This window comes from Aptenodytes patagonicus, chromosome 2, assembly GCF_965638725.1.
Source record: "Aptenodytes patagonicus chromosome 2, bAptPat1.pri.cur, whole genome shotgun sequence".
Lineage (NCBI taxonomy): Eukaryota > Metazoa > Chordata > Aves > Sphenisciformes > Spheniscidae > Aptenodytes > Aptenodytes patagonicus.
Genome location: NC_134950.1, coordinates 97,353,264 through 97,374,101, shown reverse-complemented (window position 1 = coordinate 97,374,101; position 20,838 = coordinate 97,353,264). Strand labels below are relative to the sequence as shown.

The 20,838-nt window shown below is 47.4% G+C and overlaps 1 protein-coding gene across 3 annotated transcripts in view; it reads right to left on the bottom strand.

The window, feature by feature from the left end:
- RREB1 (ras responsive element binding protein 1) overlaps positions 1-20,255 on the bottom strand; it is a 125,360-nt gene extending 105,105 nt beyond the window's left edge. For 2 of the 3 annotated variants that reach the window (XM_076330494.1, XM_076330498.1), the window contains exon 1: positions 20,043-20,255. In XM_076330494.1, coding sequence (XP_076186609.1) covers positions 20,043-20,082 — 40 coding nt within the window. In that variant the 5' untranslated portion in view covers positions 20,083-20,255. The remainder of the gene's footprint in view (positions 1-20,042) is intronic. The other variant, XM_076330496.1, reaches the window with a different exon arrangement.
- Between the last annotated feature and the right edge of the window lie 583 nt (positions 20,256-20,838).

The window sequence follows — 20,838 nt, the reverse complement described above, 5'->3', positions numbered from 1 at the left end:
GATGCTGCTACACTGGCTCATTTCGCAAAATCCTCTGCCTTTCCAGGTGTAACAAGGGGAGGTTAAAAGTTGTAACTATGCCCTAGGTGCTATGATGCTATCCATAGTTTACGCAGAAACAACATGTCCTGTTGCTGACATCCCTAAAACAAGTGTTATTTATGTGGCTTATACAAAAGTCTATTTCACGGTGAAAAACTGAAATCTCCCCTTTCCTCCTCTCCTCCCCATAAAAAAATACACGCATGCTCTTTTTTGTATTTCCTCCCAGCTGGGTATCCGTGCAACTGACTCCAATTCATCTAATTAATAAACTGTAGAGTAACTGAGAAAATTGAAGAGTTAGTGACCTGTCTCAGTTTATCATATCGTGAATATAAGGAGTTACTGAAAGAAAAAAAACAACCCTACAAATAGTCTCCAACTAACTAAGCAATGGTGAGGACTGAAATTCCCTAGAAAAGAAGAATGTTTTAAGTTCAGAACTCCTTAATTCACTCTTCCACGCTTCAGCGCTAAAACCTCACATTCTACACAGGCTGCCTGCTGCCAAGAGATAGACAGCTGCAACACGTAGACACAAAAAGGAGGTGTCTTTTGGCTGGAGTTTTAGATTTCTACATGCTGCCCTGTTTTACATGCTACTCCCCCAAACAGTTATAAAAAATAACTTCATAAATCTAAAAACAAATGGGTTCTTGTAACTGATGATAACCACTGATAGAGCCTGTATCAAGTGTGCAGATGCCATAAAGCCCCTTCACAGTCCACGTTCCTTTGCAACACGACAATTTTCTTGGAAATGTGCTGTTGCAGTTATTGTACTTACTTGGCCTTTAGCATATGTTTAGTTCCATATCTTCTAACAGAAGTCTGGGCATTCCTACATCAGCCTTCACTATTACTTTCTTGAAGCTGGAATCTCTGTGCAGTGATTGATACTCTGCTCCTGGCTACACAGACTGACTTCTTCCACAAAAGTCGCTGCACTGACACTGGCAAAGTTGCACCAGATTTGTACCAGATCAGCCAGAACAAAACCTGGACCACAATCTTACGTGATGAAACATGATCTCCTTACACAATATCAAGCATAATTAAGAAAGATACTCTCTTAAGATGGAAATTAATTTGGGAGCAGAAAGGAGACGCAAGTTACCGAAGCAACAGAATTTCTGCATGGCAAATGCAGTAAAGAGATTTGCACCAAGAGAGCAGACAGTGAATGTGAGGTGAGGTGGGAAGACGAGACCATCTTCACAGCTGAAACTCTCAAGCCTCTTGACGCAACAGCATGTAGTTTTGTGCCGCGTGCATTGGGTCAACGCCTCTCCAGAAGCTCTTCCCCTTTCTCCAGCTGCTCGTTCCCATGCCGGGGAAAGCCTACAGTTTGCTTCCCCTTAGTGACCAAAACAAAAGTTTGTGGGCTGTGACTGTTGAAAGATAGAAAAAAATGAGGGAGGACTGGCCATCCAAATAATTTGAGAGATAAGGCTTACAGAGAAGCCCCACAAACCCCTGTATCAGCATCTCTGAAAAGGAGGTGAGTTACAGTACTGCAGGAATGAACTGCTAGAGGTGAGGGGGTAAACAAATTATGAAAAACAAAACCCCCTCCTTAAACTGGTTTTGCTGTAGATTATAAACTGCTTCTTCATCCTATGATGTCAAACACACATTTAGGTTGCCAAGGAAACCATTCTGAAGTCACTAATTCAACACCATTATGAATTTTTTTAGTTACCCAGGCAAAGACACACCAGAAAGGGGAAAGCTGGGAGGAAAAACCTAAATATCAAAAGACTCTAAGAAAAAGGCAGCTTCAAAGAGATAGCAAACCTCGTGCACAGATCTCCATTGAGATTTTTCCCTTTGCATTGTTTGTAGTCACATACCTGGAAGAATACTTGCCTTGAAGTGGTGGGGGGAAAAAGTGTTAAACACAAGTGGTGTTAAATACAACCTTTGAAGGCAAACACCACAATGTACCTGAAAGACAGGGGCAAGTGGGAAAAGCAAAAGGGGGGGCAGGGGAAAGTGACTCTATTAACATAAGCCTGCCACTCTTACAGTTACTGGCATCACGCTACAAAGACACTCATGAACTGACAGTAGCCACAGAGTGGACGCTCACTCTTACCTTCAACGAAGCCAGAATGCAGATAAGAATATACAAGTTAAAAATGAAGCATCTTCAAAAAAAAAAAAAAAAGTTTGTGCTGGCTTTTCAACATCACAACTCCAAGCCGGCAGAGATCCTAAGCCCAAGAACACGGCAGATGCAGTTCCTATATACAAGGACAGATACAACAGACATTGCTAATGACCCCCCCACCATGGAGCAGAGCTTGGATTAGGCTCTGTGTGCAGGAATTAATCAACCCAGCAACACTGCTGCATGGATTCCAGGATCCATCCTAGCAAGCAATGCCTCCTGTTTCATCCAAGGTTGATTTGAGGCCCCTGCAAAGATAAACTGGCAAAAAGGCATTCTGCTTGGTTCTTCCACTTTTCCTCCTGTCCCCTGCTTCACTACAAAGACATGGTGGTTTTGATGGTTTGAGCACTGGTCTTTTTAATGATGGTTGCATGGGCTTTTAAAATCTGTTCTATCTGCATTGCAATCAGAAGTCCTGTCCTCCTCTGCTATGTCTTCTCCACTGCCTCCCTGTGCCAGCACAACTAAAGCAGCTGCATAGCAAGTCAGATTAGAGGACTGATCCAGCCGAAACTGAACTTTCAGAGGACAGAGGGACAAATACAAAAAGTCCTTATCAGCATCTTGGCCTAGCACTTTAGGGCGTACCTTTAAGATATTTAAGATCTTTAATATTTGGGATATGTACCCTAAGAAAAAAGGCAGTTAAGAAAATACTTCTAATTAAAGCAACACAAACATGCCCTCCTGCTTACAGATACATAATGACTTTATTTTAGCTTTTAGGTTTTCCTGATCTAACACCCAAGAGCAGAGAGACACCTGCAAAGCATATGCCACACTAAGGCTCCGTTCCTTGGTCTTCATGAGGCCTTTAGGATACTAAATTTAAATTTAGGATACTAAATGCGTAGAGCAGCAGCAGAGCAATACAAGATGAGCTTTGAATTTAACAATCAGAACTACAACCGCAACTTGATAGTTTAAAAGGACAGCCCCTGCCTCCTTTCCCCAAACAGATATGCTTGCTACTTCCAAACACTATACAATTCACAGAGCCCACAGAGCCCAGCACTGAGTACTGAACAGCTTATTAGAATGGTTTTATACACAGCGACATTGAAAGATTATCATTATAAATCAGTACTACAAGATGAACAGGGCTTGTTTCTCCTAAGACCACTGTATTTCATCAGTCCTGAGAGGCTTAATAAAGGGAATAAGTAACCTAGATAAAGCTGAGTTCTCATTGTGAAAGGCTTTCTTTACCAAAAGGCTTGAAATCGCTAGCATCAACCTTCATATTACTCGCAACTACGTTCCCAGTTCTGGCAAGCTGGAATAAAGTTTTTCATCAGCTAAACACAAATCAAGTAGCATGCATCATTTGGTAGGCAGGTTAAGGTAAGGCTTTAAAAGCCAAGGTTCCTTTTTAGGCTATGTCAGTACTGAAGAATGCGCAGCACTTTACACAGAGAAAGAAAGGGGTTAGCATGACCTGATCTAAACCTCTCCTTTCTCACTCTCCACTTCAGAAGTGGCTGCATTTCAGTAGCATTGTAGGTACCAATTTGTAAAGCACCCTGGGAACGATCTAACGTAAGTAAATACTAGTGGTATGGTTAGTACTGAAGCATAATTCTTTTGGTTGCAAAAATTAAAATCTCCAAGTCCAGCACACGGAGTGGCCCTACAGGGGCTTGGCAGACTACCAAAAAAAAGGGGATGAGAACAGAATAGAATTACATCAATAAACATTTCACTTCAGAGAGCTCAAAACAAGTCCTCTGATACCTACCGAGACCAAACAGATGGGTGAATCCTAGTAATCATCCCAAATAAGCAGGCTAGCATTGGAAAGCAGGCAAACTTTTTTGTGGGTAGTATCCCTTGGTTTGGGTGGAGCTCAAAGAAATACCCCCAGAGCTGGCAAGGACAAATGCCCCTCATCTCTGGCTAAGTTGCATTCACTAAGGTTTTAGACAGGCAGGGTGTGCTTCAGGCTGCCATCTGTAGGGGGGAAAAACATATTAAGTGGAGGGATACAGGGACACTGCTCTTAGAACCCAGTAGTATATTTGGGAAGGCAAGCAGCGAGCAAAGCACTATTTAAACAAGCAGTTCTCAAGCAATCAGGATGGAAGTAACTGAGCCAGACCTGCAAACACCCTCACCGATCAGCATCTTCTGCCTGTAACCTGCCAACACTGAGAAAGTTTCCCAAAAAAGCTGCTGTAGAATCCTGGCAGCACCTGGAAATCTTTAAGCCTGTCCAAGTATATGTCTTATAGCAATAAATATGTAGGCAAATAAAGTACTTTTGGCATGTGCCTGTGATAGATGTTAACAAGGCAAACTGTAGCTTTAACAAGTGTTCAGTGAACAACGTAATCAAAAGCATGGAACAGCTTCTGCATAATAACCAATACTCAGATCGGGACTCCAGCCTGGGAGGAAGGCCACAGAGGTGATAACAACTGAGGTCCACAAAATCCTGAAAGGTGTGGAGAAGGTCGGTAGTGAATGATTACTAGCTATTTCCCATAGTACAAGTCCTAAATGGTATCAAGTGGAAGCATCAAATGGCAGCTTTAGAAGGCTGTTTTTTCTCCTCCCCTCTAACAAAGCATGTAGTTAAACTGCAAAACTCACCACCACAACATGCCAAGTGTCTGTACTGGTTCAAAAAGCTGCTGGACAAGCTCAGAAAAAAGGATTCTTGAACCTAAATACTGAACATATATAAAATCCATTTGGCTCAAGAGATTCCAGAAGCTGCACGGTGCTGGAAGACTATACTAGGAAAGCATCGTTATAGGTGCCCTTTTGCCATACTCTGTTTTGATAAATCCACATCGATCAGCATCCTGGGTTAGATGGGCTTTTGGTCTGACTTGGTATTGGACACAAGTAGGACTCCCTCTAGTTTCCAGTTTTGCAGGTCAAGAATGCAGCATAACTTACTCTACAGGACTAAAAAACCTTCCGCCACAGATCCAGAGGCATTTCTGTCAGCTTGAAGAGGCATTCCCTGCTTTGAACCCAAGTTTCACTGGAGAAGGAGGTACCAGGAACTGTTCATTCCAGGACAGGGCAGTCCTGGGGAAACATCGCTGGAGCCACAGCTTCAGCGTGATTCAGGTCAGGACGATTTCAGAGGTTACCGTACCACGGCTGTCTTCCCTGTCTGACGGCCAGCGGTTACCACGCTTGCAGCAGAGACACGTCCAACTCCAGAGCTGCCCATAATTGAAGTTTTAACTACCACTCAATTCAACTTAAGCCCAGCAAACTCTGAAGTGCACTGCTTGGGAGGGAAGAGACACATCCACCCTTCTGCCTTGTCTGCAACACAAACCAAGCCCTTCACAAGGGTCAGAGCAGAGCAGCAGGACGAGAAACCTCCAGAAAAACTGAAGTCCTTTCCGCAGCAAACATTTGCCTGAGGCCCTCACCTAGGCAGTGAGTACAGGCACACTTACTTCCAGGCCTTTGGGCAGGGACAGTGGTTAGAGGCTCGTTTGGGGACCACCTCCAGCAGAGGAGTCCAGCACAGAGCCAGGCCTCTTGTTGGTACTGCCACAGGCCATATTAACTTGTCGCCTTCAATATGCATCCAGCAGAGTTCAGGTCATGGATTTGTTGGAAGTTCATCACTTATTCAGGCTTTTGTGCGAGAGGTCATTGCTGTCAAACTGTCTGCTTTCACAAGCACAAAAGCTCATGTTAAAATGTAAATACTTACAGGTGTTCCACCAGGCACTCAGGATGAAAGTCAGAGTAAATATATTAGCCCTAGCCGTATTTTACAATGCTGGTAGTACTTGAATGTCATCTGTTTGTGAACCAAGGTTTTTATGTGGGTTCATCTGCCTAGACAAGAAGCATGATCTAATGGTGAAGACACAGGACTGGACTTAGAGCATTTGGGTTCTTTTTCTGCCTCTGTTACTGTCTCCCTCTGTGACCTTCAGTAAATAAATTCTTCATGCCACTGTCCCAATTGAAAAGAATGTGAATAGATGCTTACTCGGTCCCATACAACTGCTGTGACCCTGTGTCATTTTTGCTAATTACTACAAGAATTCTGGAATGATATAGGAAATGTTAATCTGACTCATAAAGTTAACCTGAGTTAACAAAAAGCAAGAGCCTTATAAAAGAGCACAACACCCTCCTCCCCAAACACCTGTGTTAATGCTGTTTGTTTTTCAAGACGGAATCTCTGCAACTTATTATTACATCGGCCTTGATGGAGACAGAATTTTGCAAATTCAGCTTTGCAACAAGCCCGGATAGGCTGGCTTACCCCTGTCGCCTACATTTGTGCACTGCATACCACTTGCAAGCAAATCAAGCACGACTTCTATGTTAGGGTAACACCACAAGGCTAGCAGCAGGACTACGCTGGCACAGGCCTACTGGGAAAATCAACTCCCCAGCTGTGGGAAGAAGCAAAGCCGGCGGAGGCTGCAATCACCACGTCACCCTGGAATCCAGTTTCATGTCCAGTCCAACCTCGTTGTGTGATTGAGCTGCACAGTTCTGGAAAAGCTGGTATCCTCTTCCCTCAGCACTTCCAGCTACATGTCAGATTCTCTTGCTACTTTCGGAAACTACTGTATTAGCTATTAAATTGGAAGAAGTCATCTCAAGCCCGAGAGGAACTCGCATTCGTTCAGTTCAGTACCTATTATCACAGGGGTAATTTTGCACTGTGCACCCCATGTCACAGAGGTCAGACAGATAGCCCCACCGCCCTTAACCACGCAGAGGCTCTCACCATCAGGGACCCTTGCTATCAACATACGAGGAAAGACAGCTTCGGTAAACCTCATGGGTAACGCGAAGTGCCATCTCTCTGGAACAACGCAGGGAAGCGAAGGGAGCTGCGAACAACTGTGTTCTTCTGATGTTCATTCCCTTCCTCTACTCAAGCAAGTGCAGGAGGCCAAGTGAGCACACGACATGCTCCCTGCAGGATGCCATATCCTGCCGTATTTCATACGGCATCCCAAGGCAAGCCAAATACTTTTCAAACACAGTATGATGTTTGACAGTATGATCTGTCACAGTGTGACAGGTTCTGAGAGACAACATAGGGGAGAGAGAAGGGAACGGCACTGACAGATTTGTCCAACAGTACCAAACTGTTCCTAGCCACACTTCTCTTTAAAGGAAAAAAACCAAGCAAACAGACACACCGCAGACACACACAAATTTTACAACGCTTATTCTTTCTGCTCCTTGCTTTTGGTAACTTGTTCTACTTTTACGAATTTCTCATAACTCTCACTCATTCATCCAAAACCTTCCCATTCCTATAGAAAGCAGAGGTCTGTTTTGAAGAGGGTAAAAAAAAAAAAGAATCATGGAGGTTGTTTTATGTACTGCTTACCCCGCTAAACCTGCTCCCAGCCCTGCTCCCCCCTCGCCCTCCACACACGGTGCCGTGTTTTAAGGAGCGCTGGTTATGCTGACATCAGTGAGGCTCCGGGGGCCATCTAGGCAGCTGTTCCTGCTCCTGTGCGTGGCCAAGAGCCAAGTCGCTCTGCCTTTTTGGTGATGTTCCCTCCTGCCGGCTACCCCCACTCCCGCCCACACGTCTGCAGGGTGGGGCGAGGTGGCCACTGGCAGCCTTTCCAAGGAAACCTAAGCGGAAAAAAAAAAAGGCAGCTTTCATTTCCAGCCTCTGGTCAGAAATGCTCAGTGATTTTTGACAGTGTGCTGTGGGTTCACGGAACTGTAGTTTTTCCTCCCGGACAGTCAAGGCCCAAGTCGCCCTTAGGACTTTGTCACGTAGAGGAGAAAAACGCATGCTCTGTCCTCCCTCTCCCCACAGGCAGGGGACAGCTCGCCAGCATCAGAGACGGGCCTGCAGGCCCTGCTCCGTACAGCTGTTCCCCTGTTTTAAAGCAGACCCATCCTTGGAGGCAGCTGTTCTCCAGCCAAATGATGATAGCAGAGCAGCAGAAAGCTCACCCAGACCAACCAGAGAGCGCGAGGCGGGTGCAAGACATCTTCCAGGCGCAGGAAAGGGGCCACCGCAGTACTTTTTCTTCCCTCTACTGCTCCCCGCAAGGGCAGGAAGCAGTGCGAGGGCAGGCGAGGCATGCCAGGGCACCTTTCAGCCCAGCCAGCCCCACGGGGGCAGGTTTTAGGCAGCTGGCTATCTGCAGCCGGTAATCCCAGCGGCGGGGAGCGTCCCCGTGCTGAGCCGCAGCCAGATCTGGGGAGTGAAAAGGTGACAGCCAAGCCAACTTCACGTAAGCCCTTGGAGCCTGCAGCTCAGACCCCATGTCAAGATTAGGAAAGTATGCACACACAGAGAGCACATGAGCTGCTGGAGTGCTTTCATTTAACTCTTGCAGACACTGTATATTGAAGGAGTTTGGGTTCACGGCCACGTTTCTTGCCGTCTCTCTTCAAAGCCAACTATTCTCAGGCCACAAGACCTGCGACACTTCCTCAGGCTGAGCAACACCTTCTCAAGTAGGTCAGAAACTGAAGTCAGTGAGACGAGTTTGGAGCTGCAGCTCACACAGGTTAAAGATTCTGGCTTGTGTCAGGAATACTTTTTCTGAAAGTTAAACGCAGGCCCCAGTCCTGAAACACCTCCCCTAACTTCACCCATGCCAGTATTTTGACTTAAATGGAACAACGTACTTAAGTAGAACTGTATCTGTGTTTAAAGTGTCTGCAGGATCAGTGCCTGGCGTGATCTAGACTGGCCTCTGACATACACACACACCAGCAAATTTAAAAAATACCTTGAGAGCCATCAGACTAAGCTATGTTAAGACAAAAAGAAAAGGATAAACATGGTAACCCCCACCGCACCACATTTAAAATTTACATCTGTGTATGTTGTAGGATGATTCACTGGGGCAGGAGCAATCAGGATGCCTGAAGGCTACCGCTGGAAGCGAGAGAAGGGTCCCTAATACTCAGTTTATCTGGGCAAAGAGGAGTCTCAAAACCAAGCAGTTCTGTACACTATCAGCACCAGAATCACTGACAATTCTGGGAGTCACATTTTTTTAAATTTTATCTCTTCTAAGGAATAAGAATTTAAGTACAGTAATGTCAGCAATCCTAAACTGCAAAGAAACCCCCCTTCAGCCAAGAAACTCGACTCTTTCCTTCCCCGTACCGAGCACAAAAGCAGCAGATACAAGCATGAGTTTCCCTGGAACAAACCAGTCAAATTCATTCAAATCTTCCCAAAGCGCAACAGGGCAGAACCCATTCCTGTTCCCAGAGCTTATTACAGTAACATGACTAAACATGCTCAGCAGTCCAATGTGATAGGATGCATCCATTTGCTGATGCCAGAGGAAGATGCATGTCTCTTCTACATGGCACTGCTCTCACAGGCTGCTTTTCAAAAGATGTTTTGAAAAGCAACCTGCTGCGTACATTCTTAACAAGTCATAGTATCACCGGCTGTACAAGTGTTTGACCTCTGCTTGCTATGCACTGTGGACAAAAATCTGACATCAGCTTATTCCAACCTTAGTAACACCAAACTGCTCCTACAAAGCTGGCTGCAACAGACGACAACGCACCGATAAACTCCCAGACAGACCCCTGGAGTGCTGAAAATGCAACTAGTTTAGTACATGAGCCCACATGTTTTAAATTTGGGTTGGTTTAATCCAAGTAAGTAACCTGATTAAAATGGGAGTCTTCTCTGGAGGTCTAATTTCTAGATGTTTCCATTACTCCATATGCTTTCATGTTGTATAAACATAACAAATGATACATACATCACTGTTGGGATGATTTAAGAATTCAGTTTAAAGCTACAATGCAAGTCACTCAAGGCAAGAGAATTAGATTACTTTGTGAATGGCAAGAGCCAGCAATTGCACTCCATTTCAGTCTTGGGAAGGTGATGTATTGAGGGGGTGACATCTTTCTGTTCCCAGTTTCTTCTTCTAATTTCTCAATTTCAGAACCTTGACATTTGTCACTTTTACATACAGACCTAAAGCAAACAGGAGAGAGAAGGACGTGGTCTGACTGTGATGCTTTAAAACATGTATTAAAGCTAGGAGTGTATTTGCTTCTAAACAAAACAACGAGACGCAGACCCCTGAACATGTGTATATACTTGCATCTATACTGCCTAGGAAAACAAAAAAAAAAGAACCTTTGTCCCTCGTGTGCAAACTAGGCATTTATGAGAGCTGCCCAAATTCTGCCTTGCAACCAAAGCTCTCTGTTTATAAGCAGACACCTCAGCAGCAGCAGTGCAGGTTCCCAGCATGCCTCAACCTTGATATCCGGAAAGGCTCCATTATGGGGTAAGAAGATAGTTGTAATTAAACATTTATACTGAGGTAGTGCCGAGCAGGTCAGTTCCACAATGTGTTAGGGGGCTTTTAGAAACTCAGTAATTGAATGCTGATCCCTGCCCCGAAGAGTTTATAGTGTAGGAAATCAAAGCATAACACTTGGCATCTGTATACTGGGAATTAAACAAAGACCACCACCAGCTCATTTCTTGGGTCTTTGGACTAGGCAGCTCATATAAACACCCATTACCAGAAATAGTGGAAATTTTTAAATCAGCAGTCTGGACTTTCCTTATCCACATCTGTGCTACTGGTTTGTGTAGCTCTGTTTGAATTACTAGCTGGGACAGTAACTACAGCGTGCAATTTGCACATGTTGCTGGCATCTTTTTGTACAGTGTAAATTATTTTTGGCCCAAGTACTTTTCAGCAATCATTTTGAAAAGACAGTGAGCACACAAACGGAAACATTTACTGCAAGTCAGACGATTTAGGCAGTGCAGGCGTTCGAGGCTGCCAATGGACGAGGTCGAAAGTCAGGCAACAGCAGATCCTTCTGCACAGGGTCACCCAATACTCCAGGACAACCCCAGGCAGGCATCAGTACATCTACCATGCAATACTAGCACACGTCGGCTATCTGGCAGACCACGGCTACATGCCAGTCTGTGGCGTTGCAAATCTACTAACCCACATCTTTTCCTATGGAGATTAAGAGTTACGCAATGGTGTAAATAAAAACTCTGGCCCCAAACACACAGGGGCCGTTCTCTGCCCCAGATCCATCCTCGGGGAGAATTCTCTACATTCCCCTTTTCCTGCAGGGAAGGACAGGCCTGGGAAGGACAAGTCCTCCTCCCACTCACCAAAGCGAATATACTCAAGAAAGTTAAAGCACAGCCTCTAGGATTTAGAAAAGGGATGCAGCAATGGCCACACTGTTTCAGCGATGCTCAAAACCAGGACAGAAGAGAATTTAGTAAAATAGGCTATTATATCTCAAATTCAGTTTGCTGTTTATCAAACAAGCTCCTAAAACAGATGCACCGACTTTGTAACTACATCTGTAGGAATTTCAAGCACCAGAAAAATACAAAGACACTATTAGTGTTTCAGTTTTTTAAAGTTTCCTGGCGTCTTTCATGCTATGAATGCTCAAGAGCTTTCAGCTGTATATACCCCACATAAAATCTTAGTCCAGCGAAGCCTGAAAGAATTTTGCTGTTGATTCGAATGAAGCCACGTTTTCCACTTCTACATACTATTTACACATCTATTGATTTATTAATCACATAACAGCAACCGTAACGGGGCACGATCTCTGTTCAGCTTGGCCCACTTAACTGTTCCGTGAACACCTTAACTTTCGTTTGCTGACTTTTGAGCATTTAAAGTGAGTAACCTTACAATTTATTTCTATCTTTTTTCCTTTCTTGAGGGAAAAGGGAATGATGGAAAATCTTCAGTCACTAGATTTAAAGAGCTTCCAAGTTCCAAAAGCTTTGCAAGAAGAGATTGGGAACTGCTTGAACTGCAGTTAGCGGGGCTGTGGAGTTTACAGAAGCCACGAGTTCCTTCCTGCAGAGTTTATAATCTGCATGGCTTCCTCCCAAGTTAACCGGCATCCACTCTGAGGTACGGATCATTTCACCCACCCCTAGAAATTCAGCCTCTGGTTAGGTCGAATGTGGTAGCCACTTCACGCTTGGCAAAAAGATGCTGCCATTTCCCAACAGGGAGGAATGGACACAGAGGATGGAGAAGATTTCTCCCACAAAGTGGAGGAAGCACTGATATGAAAATCAATTCTTCACTATTTAAAGAAAAGCACAGTTTCCAACAATAAACCGAGTTTACACCAGGGAAATAGGGGGACTGTCATACAGCTCTCTACCCTTTTGCAACATGGACAGTCAGGCTTCTGACAGTTCAAAGACTGCCAGGAGATCTTACCAAGCAGAAAAGCCACCCGTCTGCTGTAAAGGCTGGAAGTTGCTCCAAGACTTGTTCCAGAAGCTGCCAAGGACCACAGTTTTGAACCTTACTTGGAAATGTAGCAAGATGTACTAAGCGACACCTGGCTGGGCCATCTGATAAGGAGGAAGAGCAAATGATACCTGCAGCTGTTAGAAAAACAGACCAAAAGAAATATACCTTCCAAATCAACTAAATACAAGGCATAAGTTACATCTCCGTAGAGAAGCACTTGTCATTGCACTCATACTTCTCCCCCTGGAAAATAACAGTCACACCTCACAAATTGAAGCCCTTAGTAACCCAGCTACATCTCTTCCACAACCGGCTTCTATGGCACGCGCTTCCACTTGTGGGCCTTCAGTGTCTCACTTAAAAAGCAAGCCTCCTCCTGCAGCTTTCCTTCCTTCCATCCAAAAGCATCAGGATGTATAGACAGCAAAATATGTGAGTTGTGCTGCAGGTTATCCAAGTGAACACCAGTTCAGGATACCTTAAGGCTTCTGGGAGAAGGAGGGGACGAAGCAGGCAAGCACGTGCACAAGACGCCACAGCCACCTGTTGTCCTCAATACACAGGCAACTGCATCAACATCAGAAAAAAATGCACACATGAATGAAGAACAGCACACAGGTATTCATGTCCTGGCTGCTTCTCATGTTCTCAAAACACTTAAGAGCAATGAGACATAATGAACCTAAATTAATGAAGAAAATGCATTTTGCGTAACAAAAAGAGGAACCTAAACTAGGCTCTTTCCCCTATCCAAAGCTGTGAGTGGTCCAAATTAAAAGTGATGTTGCTCTCTAAAGGAAATACAAGGAAGTACTGCTGCTTATTGGTGCAAAATCCGAAGCAGTTCTCCCTTGCCCAAGCTGTAACATTAGCAGTTTGAAGGAGTTCGGCCTGAACACAGGAATGGAATTTATTGCTGTGATGCAAGCGCTCTGAGCAAAGCACTCCCAGGTACCGATACACCTGAACACTGACATCACCTGCCGTATGAAACGGGACTAACAAGGGCTCGAGTTAAAGCCAGCTTACCACACATGGTAAAAGGAAAGGACAGCTACGCTTCAATGTGAACATTTTGCTTCTCTCATCCTCAGAGAGGAAGTACATACCTAAATTAATTAAAAAAAGGTTTGTCAATGGCTGATCATCCTCCGTTTTCAAAGGACAGATGATGCAGGCCACCCATTCCTAAAACACCTATGAGTACGTTTATGCTGTTTCAAGAGAGCACATGCTAACACCTGTTAAAACATCCACCAGGAGATGACAAGTGGAGAAGTCTTACATGTACCAGAGGCTGGCAATTCCACTACTAACCACAAAATAAATTTCTCTTTTAGAACAAAATTAGCAAGTCACTCGGGCACATCAGCACAGAAAATGTCCAAGATGCTTAACATACTTTTTACCCAGAGTGACTTAAAAGTCAAAATTCAATTTTTCAAAGCTGACAGAAATTACACTGGGAAGTCGCTTGGCCATTGTGTGCAAGCACCTCTTCCACACTTTTTGAGAGCTCTACACAAATAGCGTCCCTCGTGCAAATGGATCTTCAAAGAAACTTCAGACACCAGGATGAGGGGACGTCTTCTTCAAAAGAAAAAGGATCTCTCAAAATCCTGAGATCAAATAAGTAAATAATTAAATCAGATTAAACACAAAACATCTTTGCTCAGGAAGGTTAGGTGCAGGAAAACAGTGGAATTTGAAAGTTGCATTCCACATGCTTCCATGGGAAGACTGGCAAAGGGGGGGGGGGGGGGGTAATCGAGGCCTGAAAGGCCTCCCTCTCTAATGGTCCTTGGAATACCTATTTTAGTTCAGGAGCCTAACAATGCCCGTGGGGGATTTTGACAGCTTTTCTTTTCCCTTGCTGTACCACCTCTGCGGATGGCTGGGACTCTGCAGGTGAATCCTGTTGTTAAAACAGCTGCCTTTCTCTACATCTTTAAAGAGGTATTCAGACTCTCTTAGCCTTACTTAGTTGAATCACTCTGAATAAACAGTCTCCACCCATCAACTATTTCTTTTGTGTAAAGCACCTATTCAAAGGCAACCACCTTTATTGATTGCTAGGCTGGCCAACCTGAAAGCTCAAATGCCACTATAAAAAAAAAAAGCAGGATACACCAGAAGGCCTGTGTTGTTTCTAAAGGAAGCACAGGTCCAGGCCCTGCTCAGTTACACCAGGACAATTTCTTTCTGACTGCAGGAGGCTGCTCTAACAGGTTTAACACCGGCACAACCACGAGCCAAGTATCCCACTGACTCTTCTCCCTTTTGTCCAGGCCCTTTTCCTTGTTCTGACCCTTTTCCAGCACAACACGAACAAGCCATCCAACCGGAGTCCACAGCAATGGCAATTATTTGTACTTTTAACATTTCATAATAAAGTATTAGCACGAACTCTAAATAAGTTTTGTCACCCTGCTCTGAGTAAAATGCTGAGGGGAGGGGGCTGAGATGCTCCAGTACTGCTGCCTCAGAAGCCCGCACTCTTCTAGGTCACTGGCCCTCAAATGTTGCTATACAAAACAGAGTGGTAGGGTGGGGTGGAGGGGAACACCTTCAGGTGGGAAAAACATCATGACTGGCAGACATCAAAGATAAGCCATCATCAGATTTCTTGCACCGAAGAAGAACAAAGAGTCAATGCTCCTGAAATTCCTGTTCAGAAGTACCCCAGAACAGAGTCAGCACTTCCCACCTCAGCCAACCTCACCTATTTTCATTTGTAATCAAACACTGATAACCAAACCTGGCCTGGCAAAGCTCTGCAACTTTCAAGCCCTTCCTGGCTCCACACAAATAGCTGACTTTTTAGTGTATCACCAGAGAGTGGCATTTCCAAAGATACCTAAGTCCTGCCTTTGAAATCACTGCCTATAAAGATGCTTCGGGGGGGGGAGGGAAGCCGCAGCTCCCATTGGTGCTGGTTTATGTAGGATATTAAAAAAAAACCAACCAAAAAAAGCCAACACAGAGAGAAAAGATTCCTCATACACCTCCCCAAAGAAAATCTGCTTTTCACTGCTGAACAACAACTTGACAAGTCAGATCTCCCACCCCAAAATAAGAAACGAGCTGTTGCATGGTCTCGGAAGGCAATTCCTTCTCACCCTCAAAGTTTACATTTGCTCCTCGAGACACTTCCCAGCAAAGCTGCAGGGTACCTGAGCACTCCATCCACGATGAAGCTGTACTCAAAAGAACATGAAGCAGTTCCTGGCCCCTTTCCAAGCTGCAGAATACTCTTGAAAAAGTGAATTTTAAAGCTGTAATCCCATGACTGACCGTCTTGCTTGAATTCAGAAAGGAGGTAAAAAAAAAAAAGACACAGAGCAACAGGCGTTTTCACTACCTTTGGGAGAACCAAAAGCAGCACTACCATCCTCCTGTACAGACAATTATCTCCCAAGAAAGAAGCTACCACATCATCAAGGCAGCCGTCTCAAACTGGTCCAGTAACATGGTCCAATAATACACTCATTTTAAAACAACCTTTATTGTACTGAAAGAAGAAGACATGATTTCACATGTTTTAAGAGTGTACACCTAAAACACAGATTTCCAAACTTAGGCATCATTCATCAAAAAGTTAAAAGGGGCTTTTTCTGCACATGCATAGATTTCAGACTAACAGGATTTACTTGTTTTCTGCCTGTTCCTGGGAAACCTTTGCAGTTTCTTTTTTCCCAAGACTGTCCCTACAGGCTGCTATCCAACATACATCAGATGCTCTTGGAGCAACAGATAACTCTGGAAGGACATTTGCAAAGGGCACAAATTGAGAGCCCAATGCTGGTAAAATTTAGGCATACTGGGGGAGGGTGAAATTACTCCTGTATGTAGATAACTTGAACACTTGACACAGTCCCCTGGAAAGCTTTATTCATGCATCTAAGTATTTTTTTCAGATGTTTCACTATCAAAAAATGTATTTTAAATCAATAAAAAAAAAATATTGCAACTTAAAAAGTGAATCCCTTACAAAAACACTCAGGTTAATTTTAGCATCCTTCTGTTTAGCTGCTTAGCAACACTTATCCTATGACCTTCTAAGCACCACCTACTTTTACAAGGGATAATGAATATAACCAAAGGGATTTATCTATATGTTTTTAATCTATACAGTGTAAGTACATGAATAGTTTTTATTCAAATGAGAAATCCAACTGAGAGCAATCCAAACTATTTCTGCTTAAGAAGAAAGTTTCATGGGCTGAAGTCAAGCTACTGTTACGATTGCAGTGTGACTTCAAGGTAGGCAAAGTGATAAAATCCTTAAAAAAAGCACTACAGAAGTCAATGTTTGTATGCCTTGGGAAACGCTGCACTTGCCTTTGGTACCAAAGGAGATTATAGATATTACTAACAGATAATGAAGACACTCGTCTTTCCCCGTTTTGAAACTTCAAGAATCTCCTGACCCTCAGAATCAAAAATAAAAGCCATTCGGTCAGAGGGCCAGTGAATGTTACAAAAACTTAAGAATGGGTGCACAACCTGGGTAAGCTGAATCAGAATGAGTTTCACTACACTGAAATCTGCAAGCAAATAAAGTTTGAAACACCCAGGTCTGGGTGAAAAAACAAACAAACAAACAAACAAACAAAGAAAACCCAGCCAGCAAACACCTTGTTATATTCTGTCTTAATACCAAGCAAAAAAAAAATATATATATTCTTTAGGGTTGTTAGTTATTGAATGTGTAAGAGTGGCTACATAAATAGTTGCTACTGATGGACAAACAACAGTTTGACAACTAGAAGCTGCCTGTGAAATTAGAGCAGAAGAAAAGTTTACTCGATTGTACCTAAAGGATGGTGTTTTTCCAACTACACGATATGAATACAGTTCCAAATACAGCTGCCGGGAGGAGGAAGGTGAGGGAGCAAAAGAGGCCGCACTGGGCCGAGCACAGCTGCCCCGTAGCAAGAGAGGAGGCTGGATGTGTCCCTGCCGGCAGGTGAGGGAGAGCCCTGGTACTCTGATTGATTGGATGATGGATTCATGCTGTTTCTGGGTTTCTAACAAACAAAAGGGCCTATTCTTCCCTGGATGTACCCAACTCCCGTTAAGGCTAATCGGCATTATGCAGGCACACCAAGAAAAGACTATATACCCTTAAGTCTTCAAAGAGAAAATTAAAACCTAAAACAAATATGGCTGGCCTGACCCTGAGTCACTGCATCCCTTTCACGCATGCTGACCCTGTGGAAAACAGGAACTGCGGTAACAAAACTTGGTGCTTGTGTCAAAACGACAGACCTCAACGAAAAAACTTCAGCCATCATAACAGCTGTCTACTGTGCACTGCAGGGGTGACAAGACGGCGTTATTTAGCAACTGCTCCTGTTGTTAATAAGCAGTATTTTTTTCCAAGGCACGGGGCTGGATGTTGGAACGGTAAGAAACACCAACTGCATTTGCTGTCTCTCCTACACCACTGCCCCCAAATCACACTGAACTAGACATTTAACTACCTTCTCAGATACGTAACCACACTTGATACTATCTACAACAGAAGACAGGGGAAAGAGTGAATCGGGATTAAAACTGGATGGTTGATTCCCCCCCGCCTTCCCTCCAGAAATCAGTTCAGTGGCTCCTGGGCAGGATGCTGGCTCCTCGGCGGGCAGGACCAGAGCATCAGCTCCGGGCCGGACACCCCAGCACGGCCGTGGGAGGGCAGTGGGGCACGGAAGCACCCGGGCCTCCGCGGGACGCGCAGGGAAATGTGCTGAGCCAGGAGAAGCGCTCTCCTTCTCCTGCATAACCCAGCAAGGATGCCGAGCAGGCAAAGATAATTGCAGCCGAGAGGTGAAACGGGGAAAATAAAAAAAAAAAAAGCGGGGGGGGGAGCAAGCGTGCGTGCGGGGGGGAGGCGGGGGAGAAGTGCAGGGAGAAGAAGCCAGAGGAAACTTATCTGCGACATGACAAAGTTCAATCCACCGCCCTCCCTCCTCTGCTGAAAAAAAAAGTTGCAGCATCTCGGCGCGCCACGCTCCCCGCGGCCCGGCCCGGCCCTGCTCTGCCCAACAACAGCCGCGCCCGGCCCGGCCCGCGCCCCCCGCGCCCCTGCAACCGTCGGCGGAGGGGGGGGGGGGGGGGAGAAGACACCCCCCCCAGCCCCGTGCATTATTAACTGGGCGGGAGGATCTGTCTCGCATCCTCAGGGCGGCCCTCACGATGCCGCCGGGGGGGTCCCGGCCCGTAGCAACGGCGATGGGGAGCGCAGTCGCCTGAGAGACGGGTCGCGGCTGCCTCCCATCCGCACCGGGCACCGCGGCGCTGGCGGCGGGGGGGCGGCAGCCGCGCGGCCCGAAACTTTGTTTTCACCCGAAACACCGCCGCTGCTGGGGGGTCTCCACCGCCACCGCCCCGCCCCGCCAAGACGGGGGGTGAAGGGGGCGAGGGCGGCCCCGGGCCGGACCCCCCTCCCCCGCCTCGGATGCTGCCCGGCTCCTTCCTGTAGTGGTGACGCCGCCCGGGCGTCCCTGCCCGCCGCTGGCCCCGCCGCGCCGGGATGTGTCCCTGGCACCGCACAAAGACAGCGGGACGGGGGGGGGGGGGGACCCGCGGGGGGCAGCGACCCCCCCCGGGCCTGGCTCCCCCCCGCCGCCGCGCAGGCCGGGAGGGGAAAGGACACGCACGTCCCTACTGGGGAGGGTGGGGGTGGAGAAAGAGGAGGAAAGGGGAAAAGAAAAAAATAAAGAAGAGGGGGAGAGAGGTGAGGGGAGAGGTACCGGGGTACCGAGGAAGGGCAGGCACGGCCGGCCGGCCCCGCCGGGGGGGGCGGAAAGTCAGCGGAGAGATGCGCGGCGCAAGCCGGCTCTACCTGCGAAGAAGGGGCGCCTTCATCCCAACTTGCCAGCTCCGGCGCGGCCCTCCCGTCCGGGAGAAGCGGGCAGGGGCCGCCGCGGGACCCGCCGCCACCGCCGGCAGGAAAATAAGCCCGAAGGAAAAGTTAAAAGGCAAGCGGCTGCGGGCTCGGGAGACGGGGGCGAGCCGGGCTAGAAGATGTTGCTTCCTCGCAGCCCCATCCAAATTGTGGCGGTGGCTGGTTAAAAATAAACTTTGCAGCAGGAGGGGGGGGATGATCTGGCCGGATTCCTGAGCTCAGACGGTTTAATATGGATGAGCATCAGGTCCTGAAGGCAAAACGCCGCGGCTGGTGCCGCTGGTTGGTAGAAAGTCTGCAACAGGGAAGGGAAAAAAAAAAAAAAAACCAGGAGCCGCGGAGGGAGGAGAGGAGAGGGAGGAGCGGGGGAAGGGAAGAGGGAGGCTGCACGAACTCATCATCATCTCCACCGCTGCCAGCCAAACTTTTTTTCCTCCTCTTTTTTTTTTAAAGGAAACTTCCCCCCCCAACAAGCATTTCATTTTTTAAAGAAGTCGCACGACCAGCCGACGCGCCGCAACGTCCTCACCCCCGCGCCTGCCCCCTCCCAGAAGTTTATTTTTCCTCCTCTTTCTTTCTCCCCCCCCTTAAGAAAAAGAAAAGAAGAAAAAAGAGAGATCCCTGCGGAGTTAAGGCACGCTCCTGCCCTTTGTGAGGGAGCGCGGCGGCCGGGCAGCCCCGCGGTACTTACGCCGGACTTTGCTGGGGCTGGGCTGCTTGCGCCGCGACATGCCGGGAGGATGGGCCGCCGGGGGGGCGCGGGGGCGCGCCGGGGGGAGCGCGCACGGGAGGGAGCCGCAAACTTGTTCCGGAAAAAGGAATCAAAATGGCGTTTCTGTGGATGTGCAAAGTTCATCAACTCCGCGCTAACTTCCCGTCCTCCGCGCCTCCCTGGAGGGGAGAGATGGGCACGCTTAGGGACCCCGCCGCGCCGCGCCGCGCTCCGCGGGCGCCCCCGCCCCCTGCCCGCCCCCGCGCTGCCCCGCGCACCCTGATAAGGAGACACATCACGTGTCGCTCCGGCTCCTCTCCCGGGGACGCGCTACCGCGGCGGCAGCAGCCTGTTGCAAATAGCATCTCTATCTCGCCCTCGTCGCGGGGAGGGGCGCCTCTAAGGAGAGGAGCGAGCACAACTTTCCCCCCCGCTCCCTCATCCCCGGCCCGCCGCGCACCGGACCCCGCCGCCGGCAGCGCAGCAGCGGGATGCCCCGGGCAGGCGGGGGGGGGAGCGGGGGGGCCGGCCAGGTGCCACGCGGCGCCCCGCGCCCTCCCGCCGCTCCAACGGCCGCGCCCGCGGGGCTCTCCCGGGCGGGCCTGGCCGGCCGGCGGCCCCGCTTCCAGCCGGGCGTGCGTGTCCCCCGACAGCCGGCGGCTGTCCCCGGCCGCGGCGTGCGCTCGGGGCTGGAGCGCATCCGGAGCCGCCGGCGGCGGCCGGTGGCGGTGCCGCGCTGCCGGCTGCTGGCTTTAGGAATTCATCTGGGCTCTTC